At 38.1% G+C, this 13,913-nt stretch overlaps 1 protein-coding gene across 2 annotated transcripts in view; it reads right to left on the reverse strand.

The window, feature by feature from the left end:
- The window catches only part of Ddx58 (DExD/H-box helicase 58), a 92,436-nt gene that overhangs the window by 38,581 nt on the left and 39,942 nt on the right, over nucleotides 1–13,913 (reverse strand). For both annotated transcript variants that reach the window (XM_045159986.1, XM_004658388.2), the window contains 6 exons: nucleotides 7,609–7,790; nucleotides 6,164–6,305; nucleotides 5,213–5,335; nucleotides 2,932–3,039; nucleotides 2,244–2,394; nucleotides 835–1,093 (listed from right to left, as the gene is read on the reverse strand). In XM_045159986.1, the coding sequence (XP_045015921.1) occupies nucleotides 835–1,093; nucleotides 2,244–2,394; nucleotides 2,932–3,039; nucleotides 5,213–5,335; nucleotides 6,164–6,305; nucleotides 7,609–7,790 (965 nt within the window). The remainder of the gene's footprint in view (nucleotides 1–834; nucleotides 1,094–2,243; nucleotides 2,395–2,931; nucleotides 3,040–5,212; nucleotides 5,336–6,163; nucleotides 6,306–7,608; nucleotides 7,791–13,913) is intronic.

Here is a 13,913-nt window from a genome sequence, read left to right on the forward strand (position 1 = left end):
TACAATTGGCCCACCATGTCCACCAGTCTGTATCTGTGGGTTCAAACAACCATGGATCAATCAAAAATATTTTTTAAAAATCCACAGGTACTAAACATATACAAGTTTTCCTGTCACTATTCCCTAAATGATACAATGTGACTATTTATATAACATTAGCATTATACTATGTATTATAAGTGAGCTAAAATGATTTCAAGTAGATGGGAAAACTAGAAAGGAGCCCATTAAAATGGGGAAAATGAGGCTTCAGGAGAGAAGAGTAGGGAAAGTAGCAGTTCTTAAGTGATATGAAAATCCAAATGGGAATACTGGCGGTGGAAAGGGGAAAGCTGAGTAGCAGGTGTCAGACAGCTAGAGAAGATGAGAGGGAAAGGATGGGTTAACCAAAACTAACCACTAAGCACAGGTATTAATAAAGAAAATTTTTGAAAAGTTAAAACTTCTCAGAGGAAAACATACCATAAAAATTTCAAAATACCTACTGTTACTATTAGTTGACTTTGGTATTAAATAAAACTGCCTGGTTGCGATTAATTTAAAAAACTAAATGCAGAACTTTACCATTTTTTTAAGAAGCAAGAAATCTGTAAGTTATATGTAAACACAATGGCATCTTATACAAGAGGCATAAGCACCTTTGGTCTTAGCATTTAAGGAGAGCCAGGAATCAAGGGGCAACTCTATGTTAAGTGAATGAATATATAATGAATCAAAATTAATCACTGAGTTGCATAGTATGGGACTCAGAACCTGAAAATGTGGTCATAAGAGTATAGGAATAAAATACAGGAAGATTTGGCTTTTCTGTGGAGTCCATTTGACTGGAGATACCTGGGGCAGTGGGGCTGACGCGCCTCCGAGTTTCTGATCCAGATAACTGAACATGATCATATTGTATGGGTGGTGTTTGTTGGTATGATGGCATTCATCAAATATCATCAAAGTAAAGACAGACACTGATGGAATGGTTCCATTTTTAAGATTGTTCACAAGAATTTGTGGTGTTAAGATGATAATGTCATTATTCTCAATAGTCTGTTTCACTGGAGTATTCTCAGCTGTTGCTCCAGAAATACCCACAACTCTGTAGCTGGAAAACAACAGAAATTTCCTGTTACCAACCATGATGAGAACTAGGAAACATAATGACAAAATACTAGATCAGAACAGTTTTCCTTATGGCTAAAAGGAATATATCTGGAAGGAAGTTGAGTCAATAGTGAATCTGACATGAAGCAAGTAGCCAACAAATGCAAGTAGGTTATAGTTGCTCACAGTGTTCATGGTTCTTTCAAGTCACTTGGAGAGTTATTAAAAGAATAATATCAAGTAAAGCATAAAATTACTAAAGAAGTTAAATGTGTCATTTAAATGTCATGTTGGTATACCAAGTCATTTACTATGAAAGAACAAATCAGGAGGGCTTAAGATCTCTGGGGTAGCTAAACAACAACAACAACAACAACAAAAGACTTGAATTCACAAAGGAATTACATCTGGATAATCAAAGTTGAGTCTATGATACTTTTTTTCTGTTTTGGTTTTGTTTTTTTGAAGTAAGGTCTCACTCTAGCCCAGAATGGCCTCAAACTCACAGTGATCCACCTACCTCTGCCTCCACATGCTGGGATTAAAGATGTGTACAACCATGCCTGGCTGATACTTTTTATTTTTTTAATCATGGTTTTTGAAAACACAATAGTCTGGGGACATGGCTTATCAGGTAAGAGTACTTACTACATGAGCATGATGGCCTGAGACCAAGTGAATTGATCTTTAGCGCCCACATAAAGTTGGCTATGACCATGCATGCATGCATGTAAGCCCAGTCCTCTGGACAGTAGAGACAGGAGAACTGCTGAAGTTAGTCAGCCTGTCTGACTGAAAATGGCAGCTCTGGGTTCAGTGAGAGGCTTCATTTAAAGAAAATAAATGGAAGAACACCATCTGACACTCTCTGTCCACACACTACACCATACATACACAACACACATCCTACACACCCATATACATTCATATACACACAAAAAATTGGATATGGTGGCATAAATCTATAATTGTAGAATTTGGGAGTTATAAACAGAAGGATCAGAAGTTTAAGGCCTCATCTACATAGTAAGTTAGAGGCCACCCTGGGATATATATGAAGTTGTCTCAAAAAGAAGAAAATAAAAACAGAACAAAATATATTTGTCACATGTACTTAGAAAAAAAGAAATTGAACAGACTGTCATACCTACCCAAGTCTTTGAAAATATCTTGAGAATACAGATGCTTGCTGTTCATATACAGGGATTTGATTAGCAAAAAAGACAACTTTTCCTTGTCCTGGTGGAAACTTTTTAAGGTGATGCTCACAGATAAGAAGTGACACAAAGGTTTTCCCACAACCTTTTTAAATGGAAAGAAAAAGAAAACATAAAACTAATGTTCATTATTTCTGAGCAAAGGTATTGATTTTTGATTTCACTAATACCACTGGGATGATAAACCAGTAACTTTTAAAGATTTTTCTTATTTTTATTTACTTATTTATTAGAGCCAGTGACAGAAAGAATGAGAATGGGTATGCCAGGCCTCTAGACACTGCAAACAAACTTCAGACACATGTGCCACCATGTACATCTGGCTTATGTGAGACCTGGAGAATCAAACCAGGATCCTTAGGCTTCGCAGGCATATGCCTTAACCACTAAGCCATCTCTCTAGCCCAACAAACCAGTAACTTAAGTGGACTAGCTAGGGTTAAAAACTATCACAGTACTTCCTAGACAACATGAATTTAAATAGCCAGAACTAAAAGTAAACTGGAAAATATATTGAGACTCTAGGATCATCTTTACAAAGATAAATGCAACAGGATTCAATGTAAGAAATAAAGGAAGCAAACAAGGAGAGAAACCACATAAGCAATGGCAGCTGACTTACCAGTAGGAGCACATATTATTGTATTTTTTCCTTTCTTAGCAGGCAAAGCAAGCTCCAGTTGGTAATTTCTTGGTTTCAATGGGTCATACAAGTTAGTATAAGAATTGTCTACAAGATAAAAGAAACAATGGCTAGTTCTCTGGGGAATCCTGTGGATAACCATAATTCAATGGACATGAACTACAACTCTAGCAAGAAGGGCCTTGTTTCTGGTTTAGAATCTTGGGTCATTAAATCCTGTAGCTTTCCTTCTTCACTTATTTGAGGTACAAACTAACATCTCAATGACAAAGTATCAGTGGTAAGAAAGCAGGGGAAAGAGGAAAGCCCATAATGAACTTTTAAGCCATCATGGAGGACTAATGAATAAACTGCAAAGCAAGAATGGCCTGATACAGGGCCATGTGGTACAACATAACAAAGCCCTTCAAGAAGTTTAGGAAAACCAAACTGCTAATCTTGGATTCTTTGTTTTTCAAGGTAGAGTCTTGCTGTAGCCCAGGCTGACCTGGAGTTAGTATCAGGGTGGCCTTGAACTTATAGCAATCCTCCTACCTCTGACTCCCAAGTGCTGGGATTAAAGGTGTGCACCACCATGCCCATCTCTAATTTTGGATTTGTAAAGCACTTTCTTAGTCAGGAGTAACCATGCTGCATATTTCCTTAGATTCTCAAATGATATTTTCTTTCAATTCAACCAAAAGAGCTTTGAAAAATAATCAGTGGCTTTAATCTCAAAAAATTATAAAATGTCAAGAGACAGAAAAGACCTTGGAAATCATCTAGTGAGTCTAACCTATCCATTTTAAAGAAAGGGAGGGTTTTCTAAAATATTAAGAAAATCAACTTCACTTAAAAGAGATGTAAAACTCTTTATGTGTCAAAATATTTAAAGCAATCCATATGGAATGGCAAAAACCTTGTAGATGTAATCTGTAAGTTCTCTTTTTATTATCTCATCCTTTTTTTAAAAAAATCACATTTTTCTTCTGATACTACACATGATTAATCTTAACTTTCTTCCCAATTCCCTCAGTAACTTTTATTATGGCATAGTAGACAACCTCCGATCACCCTGTCATGAAAATATGCTTTAAGAGACATAAAAGGGACATCCTAGGCCACAGATAACTTACATAGCTCATTTGTGTGGATGAGAAGTCCCTGCACTTGGAGGCAAGACCTCCAAACACTCTGTGGCAAATAGCCTAGGCTGGATCCCAGCTGAGTACCTATAATACATCAACCTTCATGGTAGCTAGAGATCTTGGAAGAAAACTGTGTAAGTGGCTCACAAATAGAGTATTCTTTTACAGGGCAAGGCTGCCTTTGGATTTCATAGATATTGAGGCTCTGAGAGGGCTCCCTTTACATTCCAATGTTGACATGTGCATACTTTCTTAGCAGTAAAACAATTTCTGTAAAGGAATAGCAGTAGTGGAAGCCAAGAAAAGAATAGCATTCCTAGTTATAAAGTACTTATATTTAACACAAATTCTCTTTCCTTTCTTAATTCTCCTTCAACCCACTTTTTAAGTGGCTAGGGCCTGAAAGGACCTAAGAGAACCTGATATTCCCTGAGTTCGATTTCCAAGCACGCACAAAAACAGCTGGGCAAAGACACAAGTGTCTATAACCCCAGGCCTGTGGCAGTTATGGGGCAAGTAGGTGGACCAAAGAATCACTAGAGCAGCTCTGTGTTGAGTGAGAGACTCTGTCTCAAGGAAACAGGCAGATAGTGAAAACAGGACACCCGACATTCTCTGGCTTCCACAGGCCACACATCACATCACATATGTGGTGGTTTGATTCAGGTGTTCCCCATAAACTTAGGTGTTCTGAATGCTAGGTTCCCAGCTGGTGGAAGTTTGGGAACCTGGAGGCAGTGTGTTGTTGCGGGTAGGCTTATGGGTATTATAGCCAGTGTCCCCTTGCCAGTGTTTGGCACACTCTCCTATTGCTATTGTCCATCTGATGTTGGTGAAGGGGTGATGTCCAGCCTCTGCTCATGCCATCATTTTATCCTGCTATCATGGAGCTTCCCCGTGAGTCTGTAAGCCAAAATAAACTCCCTTTTTCCCAAAAGCTGCTCTGATTGACTTCTGCCAGCAATGCGAACCTGACTGCATATACTCCACACATATACTCCATACACATGAGCAAACAACAACAAAAAAGCCTTTTCAAAAGTTTGGACTTTTGGCACTGCAAAACATGCCCCCCCCTACAAAAAACTAGCAGACAGTCCCCATTATGGAAAAGAACAAACAATGCTAGGAACCTGGAGGTGGACTGGAATTCTGACTAAGATTCTGGCACTCTTGCTCTTCCTGGTAGAAAATCTGTATGCTGGAAATTTCCATTTCATCATCTTCAACAGCTTTCTTTTCCATATTTTTCATACCTTTGGGAAGAGACAAACCTTTATAATATTAACATGAATATGTTTTTTATTGTGAAAGCCCCACAAAGCCATAAAATTAAAAGTTTACATTTCCATTGAGCCCCTACTAAAGTGTAGCTGCACTCGAAAAAGACCTCCAAGGATTCATAGGCACATTAGAGAAGTAGTATTTGGCAGACATGCACAGCTTTCATCTCCGACCAATCCTTGAACCAAGATAACAGATGTGAATTGATATAACCATTCTCCAGAACTTATGTTCTAATGACTGGGTGAAGCTAAGACTAGACATGCTGCTGTTTATCAAACTTGGCTTCAATGCAGGGCTCTGAAAGGATACCAAGAGAAGCCAAATGATAGCTCAGACATGAATGAATTGCTTAATCACAGCAAATTTTTCTTTAGCCTAGTTCTGTTCAGTTCCAGATGGCTTCATGGGAAGAGAACCAACCATGGTCTAGCATTCTTAACATTCAGATTACAATCTGAAAGGGAGGTCATCCTGGAATTTGAACTTTTACCTCTATAATTGGCAAGCTATTTCTCTGATAACCTAAACTCATACTCTGCCTTCTCCAATTCTTTGGACCAGATGGGCTAATTATAAATGACAGCAGGTTCCCTTGTACACTTTCAGGAGTTACATACAGCCAGTTTCATGGCAAGTAACTTCCTCCCTACCAGAATGTATTTTCAAGCTTATCTTTCACTGAAGATGCAGTCTGTGACAGGAAGTATAAATGGGAAGGAATGCAACAAGCTCTGAGGGATATGTGGGGGTGGGGCAGGGCACGGCATGTTCCCAGGCTCTTCCTTGGAATACTCTACCTTCGTCCACAATCCACAGTTCATCGTACCCTTCTTTCTCCAAAGCAAGTTTCAAAGTCTTGGGCCAATTCTCCTTGTCTGATCTCTGAAGACATTCAACCAATTTTTCTGCACCTGCTATCATCCCTTTATTGGTGCAAATCTAAGCAAAACAAATGTAGTTCATTGGTCTCACAATGTCCCTTTATAGGTTTTCAATGAAGAAATGTTAATTCAAGGGATGATGAAAATGAAATCACTGTGAATGGTGGTTCCATGGGTCTTAGTTACCACCATTCTTACTACGCCCAACATTATCTTTTAAAACACTCTCCCCAAGGGCTGGGAGATTGCTCAGTAGTTATAGGCACTTGCTTGCAAGGCCTGCCAATAATTTAATTTCATAGCCACCCATGTAAAGCCAGCCATTCATCTGCAGCAGCAAGAGATGCTGGTGTATGCATGCATGCATATGCATCCACACACACACCAGAATAAATAATAAAAATTTAAATCAAATCAAATACTCCTTCCTTCATCTGGTGGGGTGTTTGTTTGTTTGTTTGTTTGTTTTGTTTTTCTAGGTAGGGTCTCACTTTGGTCCAGGCTGACCTGGAATTAACTATGTAGTCTCAGGGTGGCCTTGAACTCATGGCAATCCTACCTCCACCTCCCAAGTGCTGGGATTAAAGTCATGTGCCACCATGCCCGGCTCTGTGTTCTTTATATGCCACACTAAGTCTTTGTATCTTCTAAATTTATCATAAGCAATATTATGGGAGAAAATGAATCCATTAGGTAATCATTTATAATATGTACATTTTGGCAACAGAAATATACTTGGAAGAATATACCAATATTGTAACAAGTGTTTTATTCAAAGCAGGATTATTATGACTTTTATTACTAATGATACTAATTAAAATTTACTGTGCACATAGCATTGTACACCAGGTTTATAGAAGCACTTTACACCTAGTATTTAACCCTCATAAAATACCATGTTAATATGGTATTATATTTTCCCTACTTTATGCAAATGCATGAAGAAGCAGACATCACAGAAGCTAAGTGAATTGCCCAATATCACAGCACTAGTTAAGTGGTTAAGCTAGGGTTTTAACAAAATTTATTTAGTCCAAGAATATAAGTGCTTAACTGTTAGTCTATAGTCATTTTTGTTTTTTTCATTTACTATACTGTTCAATTTAATTTACCTTACATAAAATCTTATTCAGAAAAACAATAGGTTATTTTAACTGAAAACATCAAACTTGAAAAAATTCTGACATGAAAATTACTTGATTCACATTAAAAGTACAATTCTAGGTAATTCTACTTAGATAGGGGGGCTACTGTGAGGTTCAATTATCTTTTTAGGTTCAAAACAGTACCAAAAAATAAAAAGAAGACATTTCCCATATTCTAATTACTTCCTCCAAATTTGGTATTTTATATCAATTTACCTGTCTAATTTCTTCACATTCCTGAGGAATTAAGCATTGAGATATGTCAGGAAGGATATCTGTTGGAATAATTTTGGCTTTCAATTCTGGTTGTAAGCGTTTTAAAAGTAATCTATGCTCCTCTAATTTTTCAATTTTTAGGAAATCCCAACTTTCAAGGGCTTCATAAAGTCCAGAGTAACCTGGAAGAAAATAAGAATATTTTATGAGAACAAGAAGTGGTTTGATGTCAAAATCATAGGAATCATGTTTGAATGTCTGATGATTCTTTCTATTGTCAACTTGATTGGAACATTAATCAGGTAAGAGACCCTCCTCCTCCCCTCCCCCCCCCCCCCGCCCCTTCTGGCAAGTCTGTGAAAGCATTTCTAAGAAGTAGGGAAGACCTTCCCCAGAGTGGGTGCCCTTCTGGTGGCAGCCTACGTAAAGGAGATGCTAGGAAAAAAGCAGTCCTGTTACCCATGTCTGCCTTCACTCCCTCACTGGTGATTACTTCTGTTTAGTTGCTGCTATCCTTCTCTGACACCTGAATCCAGTTTTTTGGGCCTGAAGACCAGTAGCTCTCCAGGAATCTTCCAGGCCTTCAGTACCAAACTGGGAACTGCCGGGTCATCCAGCTTTGTACAATGAGCAGCTAGCTACCAGGTTCTCAGACCCTCACATGGGCAGACAGCCCAGCCCACAGCATGGATACCAACCTAATAAGTCTTATGCTTGTACAGGAAGTGAAATTGACAACTAAGCCTTCTCTCTGGCCCTTTACTTTCTTCTTAAAGCTGATGAATTATTTATTGTGAAGATATATGCCACATAGTTTTCTCCATAAATTTTATTAATTTATTTGCTTATTGTGGTTTGAATATAAAACATCCATCCCCATGGACACCTGTGTTTGAGTATTTAACTAATAGTCGGTGAGAATGTTTGGAAAGGTGCAACTTGCAGGACCTGGAGGCTTGCTGAAGGAAGTGTGTCACTTGGAGCAGGCCTTGAGGTTTTACAGCCCAGCCCTACCTGTTGTTCTCGCTCTTTCCTCCTTGCTATGCTACAGTGTGACACTGGCTTCCTGCTCTGCCATGCTTCCATGCCACGAGGGAATAACAAATCCTGTTTAGATTTTTACTCGGGTGGTTGGTTTTCTTTATTGCAATTATAAAATATCTTTATATATTCCGGATAGTAATCCCTCATCTGATGCATGATTTAAAAACACTTTCTTCCATTAGTTGTGACTTTTTTTTTTCAGTATTTTTATTTTATTTACTTATTTGAGAGAGAGAGAGAGAAAGAGGCAGAAAGAGACACAGAGAGATAATGGGCACACCAGGCCTCCCACAACTGCAAACTCCAGATGCATGCAACACCTTGTGCATCTGGCTTAAGTGGGTCCTGGGGAACCAAACCAAGATCTTTTGGCTTTGCAGGCAAATGCCTTTACCACTAAGCCATCTCTCCAGCCCAGTTGTGACTTTTAATGTACAAAAAATTTTATGTTTGATGCAGACCTAATAGTCTACTTTTGCTTTTGTTCATTCAGCATTTAAGATCATATCCAAGAAATCACTGTCCAGTCCAACGTCATAATATTTTCCCTCTAGGTTTTTCTCTAGCAAATTTATGTCTGATATTCAGGGTTTTTTCTCTAGCAAATTTATGTCTGATATTCAGGTTTTGTGTAAACTTTGATGTCATGATATTTTCCTCCTATTATGATGGTCTTGTGTAGGTAGTGCCAGGAACTGTCAGGTCATGGATATTCAGGACATTTTGTGTCTGAAGGAGTAATTTTGTAAGGAGTCGTACCCTTCCTTTGGCTCTTACATTCTTTCCACCACCTCTTCCACAATGGACCCTGAGCCTTGAAAAATGTGATAGAGATAGTACACTACTGAGCACTCCTCTGTCACTTCTCAGCACCATGGTTCCGTCTGAGTCATCCCAAGGTCACTGCCATCTGAAAAGAGAAGCTTCTCTAACCAAAAGTAAGAGTAGCATTAATATATGGGTATGAACATAAAGGAAAGGGCTTACTGGGCAGTTTGGTAAGCACGGTATGTACATTTAGCCAGATATCAGCAGATGTTACACCCTTAGGGCTCATGACTACCCCTGTGGAAGGTATTCAGTATCAGAAATATATTCCCTGCCATGGAGCAGGCCTCCAGTCCAATTGGAGAGTAGTTGGTTTCTCCCATAAAAGACATGCCACTATTGCATCCATTGGGTCATATGGCCTGGCTGGCCAAATTTAAGGCTTGCAATGTCCACTGTTGAATATCTCCATTGGTGATTTCTCTCCCTCCCATTGAACTGCATGCAGTGTAACTTTTTCCAGCTTTCTGTCAGCTGGTTTATATAGAGGAGTTTTTAGCTCAGCTCCAGCAGGATTTCTCAGTGACCTTGAAACCCAAGTATGTGGAGTCTTCAGCAATAGGGTCTTACCCCCTGTTCCTGGTGGAAAACCAAGAGCCTTGGCAATGGCCTGTAATATTTTAGGGGTATCACTGACCTCCCTGGCCAACAAATCACTGGAAGGTCTCCCATCCCTGGCACTGAAAATTTTCTACCAACAATCTATGGCTTCTGAGTGTCCCATTGTCCAAAGTGGGTTTCCATATGATTTATTTATATCCTCTTAGATTTTGATTAGCTCTTCCTCCACCTTTACTTTGTTCAATCTCTTCCCCTGACCTCACTTAGGCCTTTTCACCCCCATTAATGTGTTCTTCTACTTACATATATACAATACCATCCTATTAAGTCCCCCCTTCCTCCCTTTATATTCCCTTTATATCCCCTTTCTAGTTTACTAGCCTATGCTACTGAGTTTTTTTCCTATCACATACAAGTCCAATCATTTGCAGCTAGGAACCACATGTGAGAGAAAACATGTGACATTTGGCTTTTGGGGCCTGGGTTACCTCACTAAGTATAATCTTTTCCAGATCCATCTATTTTCCTACAAATTTCATCATTTCATTTTTCTTTATTGCTGAGGAGAACTCCATTGTGTAAATGTGCCACATCTTCACTATCCACTTATCAGTTGAGGGACATCTAGGCTGGTTCTACTTCCTAGCTGTTGTGAATAGAGTGGCAATAAACATGGTTGACAAAGTGTCTCTAAGGTAATAAGACAAGTCCTTAGGCTATATTCCTAGGAGTCGTATAGCTGGGTCATATGTTAGGTCTATTTTTAGCTGTCTCAAGAACCTCCACACTGATTTGCACAAAGGTTGGAACAGATTGCATACCCACCAACAGGGCAGACAGGTTCCTCTTTTTCTGCATCCTCACCAGCATTTATGGTTATTTGTTTTCATGATGATAGCCAATCTGACAGGAGTGAGATAGAATCTTAATGTAGTTTTAATCTCTATTTCTCTGATGGCTAAGGATGTTGCCATTTTTAGATGTTTATATGCCATCTATATTTCTTCTTTTGAGAACTATTTAGGTCCATAGCCCTTTCTTTAGTTGGGTGGTTTGATTTCTTATTAGTTTTTTGAATTCTTTGTATATCCTTGGTATTAATCCACTGTCAGATGTGTAGCTGGCAAAGATTTTCTCCCATTCTGTAGGTTGTCTGTTTGTGCTATTCACAGTGTCCTTTGCTGTACAAAAGCTTTGCAGTTTCAAGAGGTCCCAGAAGTTAATCTGTGGTTTTATTGCCTGAGCAACTGGGGTTATATTCAGAAAGTCTTTGCCAAGACCAATATATTGAAGGGTTTTCCCTACTTTTTTTTTTTTTTTTTTTTGTGAATAGGAGTGATTCACTGATTTCATCTTCTGTGTGTTTGTTCTTAGCATATAGGAAGGCTACTGATTTCTCTGTGTTTATTTTGTATCCTGCTACATGGCTATAGATGTTTATCAGCTCCAACAGTTTGCTGGTAGTCTTTACGATCCTTATGTATAGAATCATATCATATGCAAATAGTGATAACTTTATTTCTTCCTTTCCAATTTGTATTCCTTTTATGTGTGTCTCTTGCCTTATTGCTATGACTAAGACTTCCAGTACTATATTAAATAAAAGTGGGGACAGTGGACACTCTTGTCTTGTTCCTGAATTTAATGGAAAAGCTTCAAGTTTTTCTCCATTTTGTATTATGTAGGCTGTAGGTTTGTCATAAATAGCCTTTATTATGTTGATATATGTCCCTTCTATTCCCAGTCTCTGTAGGACTTTTATCATGAAGGGATGTTGAATTTTGTCAAATACTTTTTCTGCATCTAATAAGATGATCATGTGATTTTGTCCTTCAGTCCACTTATATAATGTATTACATTTATCAATTTGTGTATATTGAACCATCCCTACATCTCTGGGATGAAGCCTACTTGATTGGGGTGAATGATCTTTCTCATATATTCTTGTATTCTGTTGGCTACTATGTTATTGAGAATTTTTGCATCTATCTTCATGAGGGAGATTGGTCTGTAATTTTCTATTTTTTCTGTTCTAACTTTGTTTTGGGTATCAGGTTGATGCTGGCTTCATAGAAGGATTTTTGTAGTATTCCTTCCTTTTCTATGTTATGGAGAAGTTTGAGAAGCATTGGTGTTAGTTCTTCCATGAAGGTCTGGTAAAATTCACCAGTCCATCTGGGCCTGGACATTTTTTAGTTGGGAGATTTTTGATAACTTCTTGGATCTCCATACTTTTTATTGGTCTATTTAAGTGGTTAATCTCATCTTGATTTAATTTGTATAGGTCATATAAATCAAGAAAATCATCCATTTCCTTCAGATTTTCAAACTTAGTAGAGTATATGTTATAATATGTCCCTATGATTTTTTGAATTTCTCTGGTATCTGTTGTGATGGTGCCTTTGTCATTTCTAATTTTATTAATTTGTGTCTCTCTTTCTTTTGGTCACATTTGCTAAAGGTTTATCAATCTTGTTTATCCTTTCAAAGAACCAACTCTTTGCTCATTGATTCTTTGGATTGTTTTCTTAGTTTCTATTTCATCAACTTCTGCCCTAATCTTTATTATTTCTTCCCATCTACTGATTTTCTGTTTGCCTTGTTCTTCTTTTTCTAACGTCTTAAAGTGAAGCATTAAGTTGTTTATTGTGACCCTTCCAAATTCTTTTTTTGTTTGTTTGTTTTTGTTTTACAAGGTAGGGTTTAACTCCTCTAGTCCAGGCTGAAATGGAATTTACTATGTAGTCTCAGGATAGCCACGAACTCACGGTGATCCTCCTACCTCTGCCTCCCAAGTGCTGGGATTAAAGGCATGTGCCACCATGCCCAGCTACCTTTCCAAATTCTTTAAGTATTTTTATTTTTTATTTTAGAATGAGAGAGAGACACACACAGGGAGAGAGAATTGGCATGCCAGGGCCTCAGCCACAGCAATTGAACACCAGGGGCTTGGGCCAGCAGTGGGCATGTGTGACCTTGCACTTGCCATAACTTTTGTGCATCTGGCTAATGTGGAATCTGGAGAGTTGAACATGGGTCCTTAGGCCTTGCAGACAAGTGCCTCAACCACTAAGCTATCTCTTCGGCCATCCAAATTCTTAATCTAGGCACTTAAACTATTAATTTCCCTCTTAGGACTGTCTTCATTGTGTCCCAAAGGTTTTGGTATGTTGTGTTCTCATTATCATTTGATTCTATGATTTTTTAAATTTTCTTCTTGATTTCCTCATTGAACCATTCATCATTTAGTAGTATATTGTCCATCTAGTAGTGAGTAGTGTATTTTGTCCATTCTTTGTAGAAAGGTGAATTTCTTGGAGGCAACAAACTGAACAATCTTGCTTTTAAACTCAGTCTGCAAACCTGTGTCTTTTGGTTGGGGCATTAGGCTATTAGTATTAAGAGTTATTATTGAAAGGTGTGTATTTATTTTTGCCATTTTTCTTGCTTTGTATTTCTTCTGGTTTTACCTTTGTTCTCTTGTATTAACTAGTATTTGAGTATGGTTTATTTTTTCCAAGTTCTTTATATATGTGTGCTTTTCTTTCTCTTCAGCATGGAGGATTCTTTCAAGTATTTTCTGTAGAGCTGGTTTTGTCTTCAAATATTCCTTTAGCCTGCTTTTGTTGTGGAATATCCTTATTTCTCCATTTATTTTAATGGATAGCTTTGCAGGATAAAGTAGCCTTGGTTGACAACTGTTATCTTTCAGAACTTGGAATATATCATTGCAAGCCCTTCTGGCTTTTAAAGTTTGTGTTGAGTAATCTGCTGTGATCCTGATGGGCTTGCCTTTGTATGTGACTTGATTTTTCTCTCTAACTGATTTCAATATGTTTTCTTTGGTTTGTGTGTTTGGTAGTTTAATTATA

Source organism: Jaculus jaculus, chromosome 1, assembly GCF_020740685.1.
Source record: "Jaculus jaculus isolate mJacJac1 chromosome 1, mJacJac1.mat.Y.cur, whole genome shotgun sequence".
Classification (NCBI taxonomy): domain Eukaryota; kingdom Metazoa; phylum Chordata; class Mammalia; order Rodentia; family Dipodidae; genus Jaculus; species Jaculus jaculus.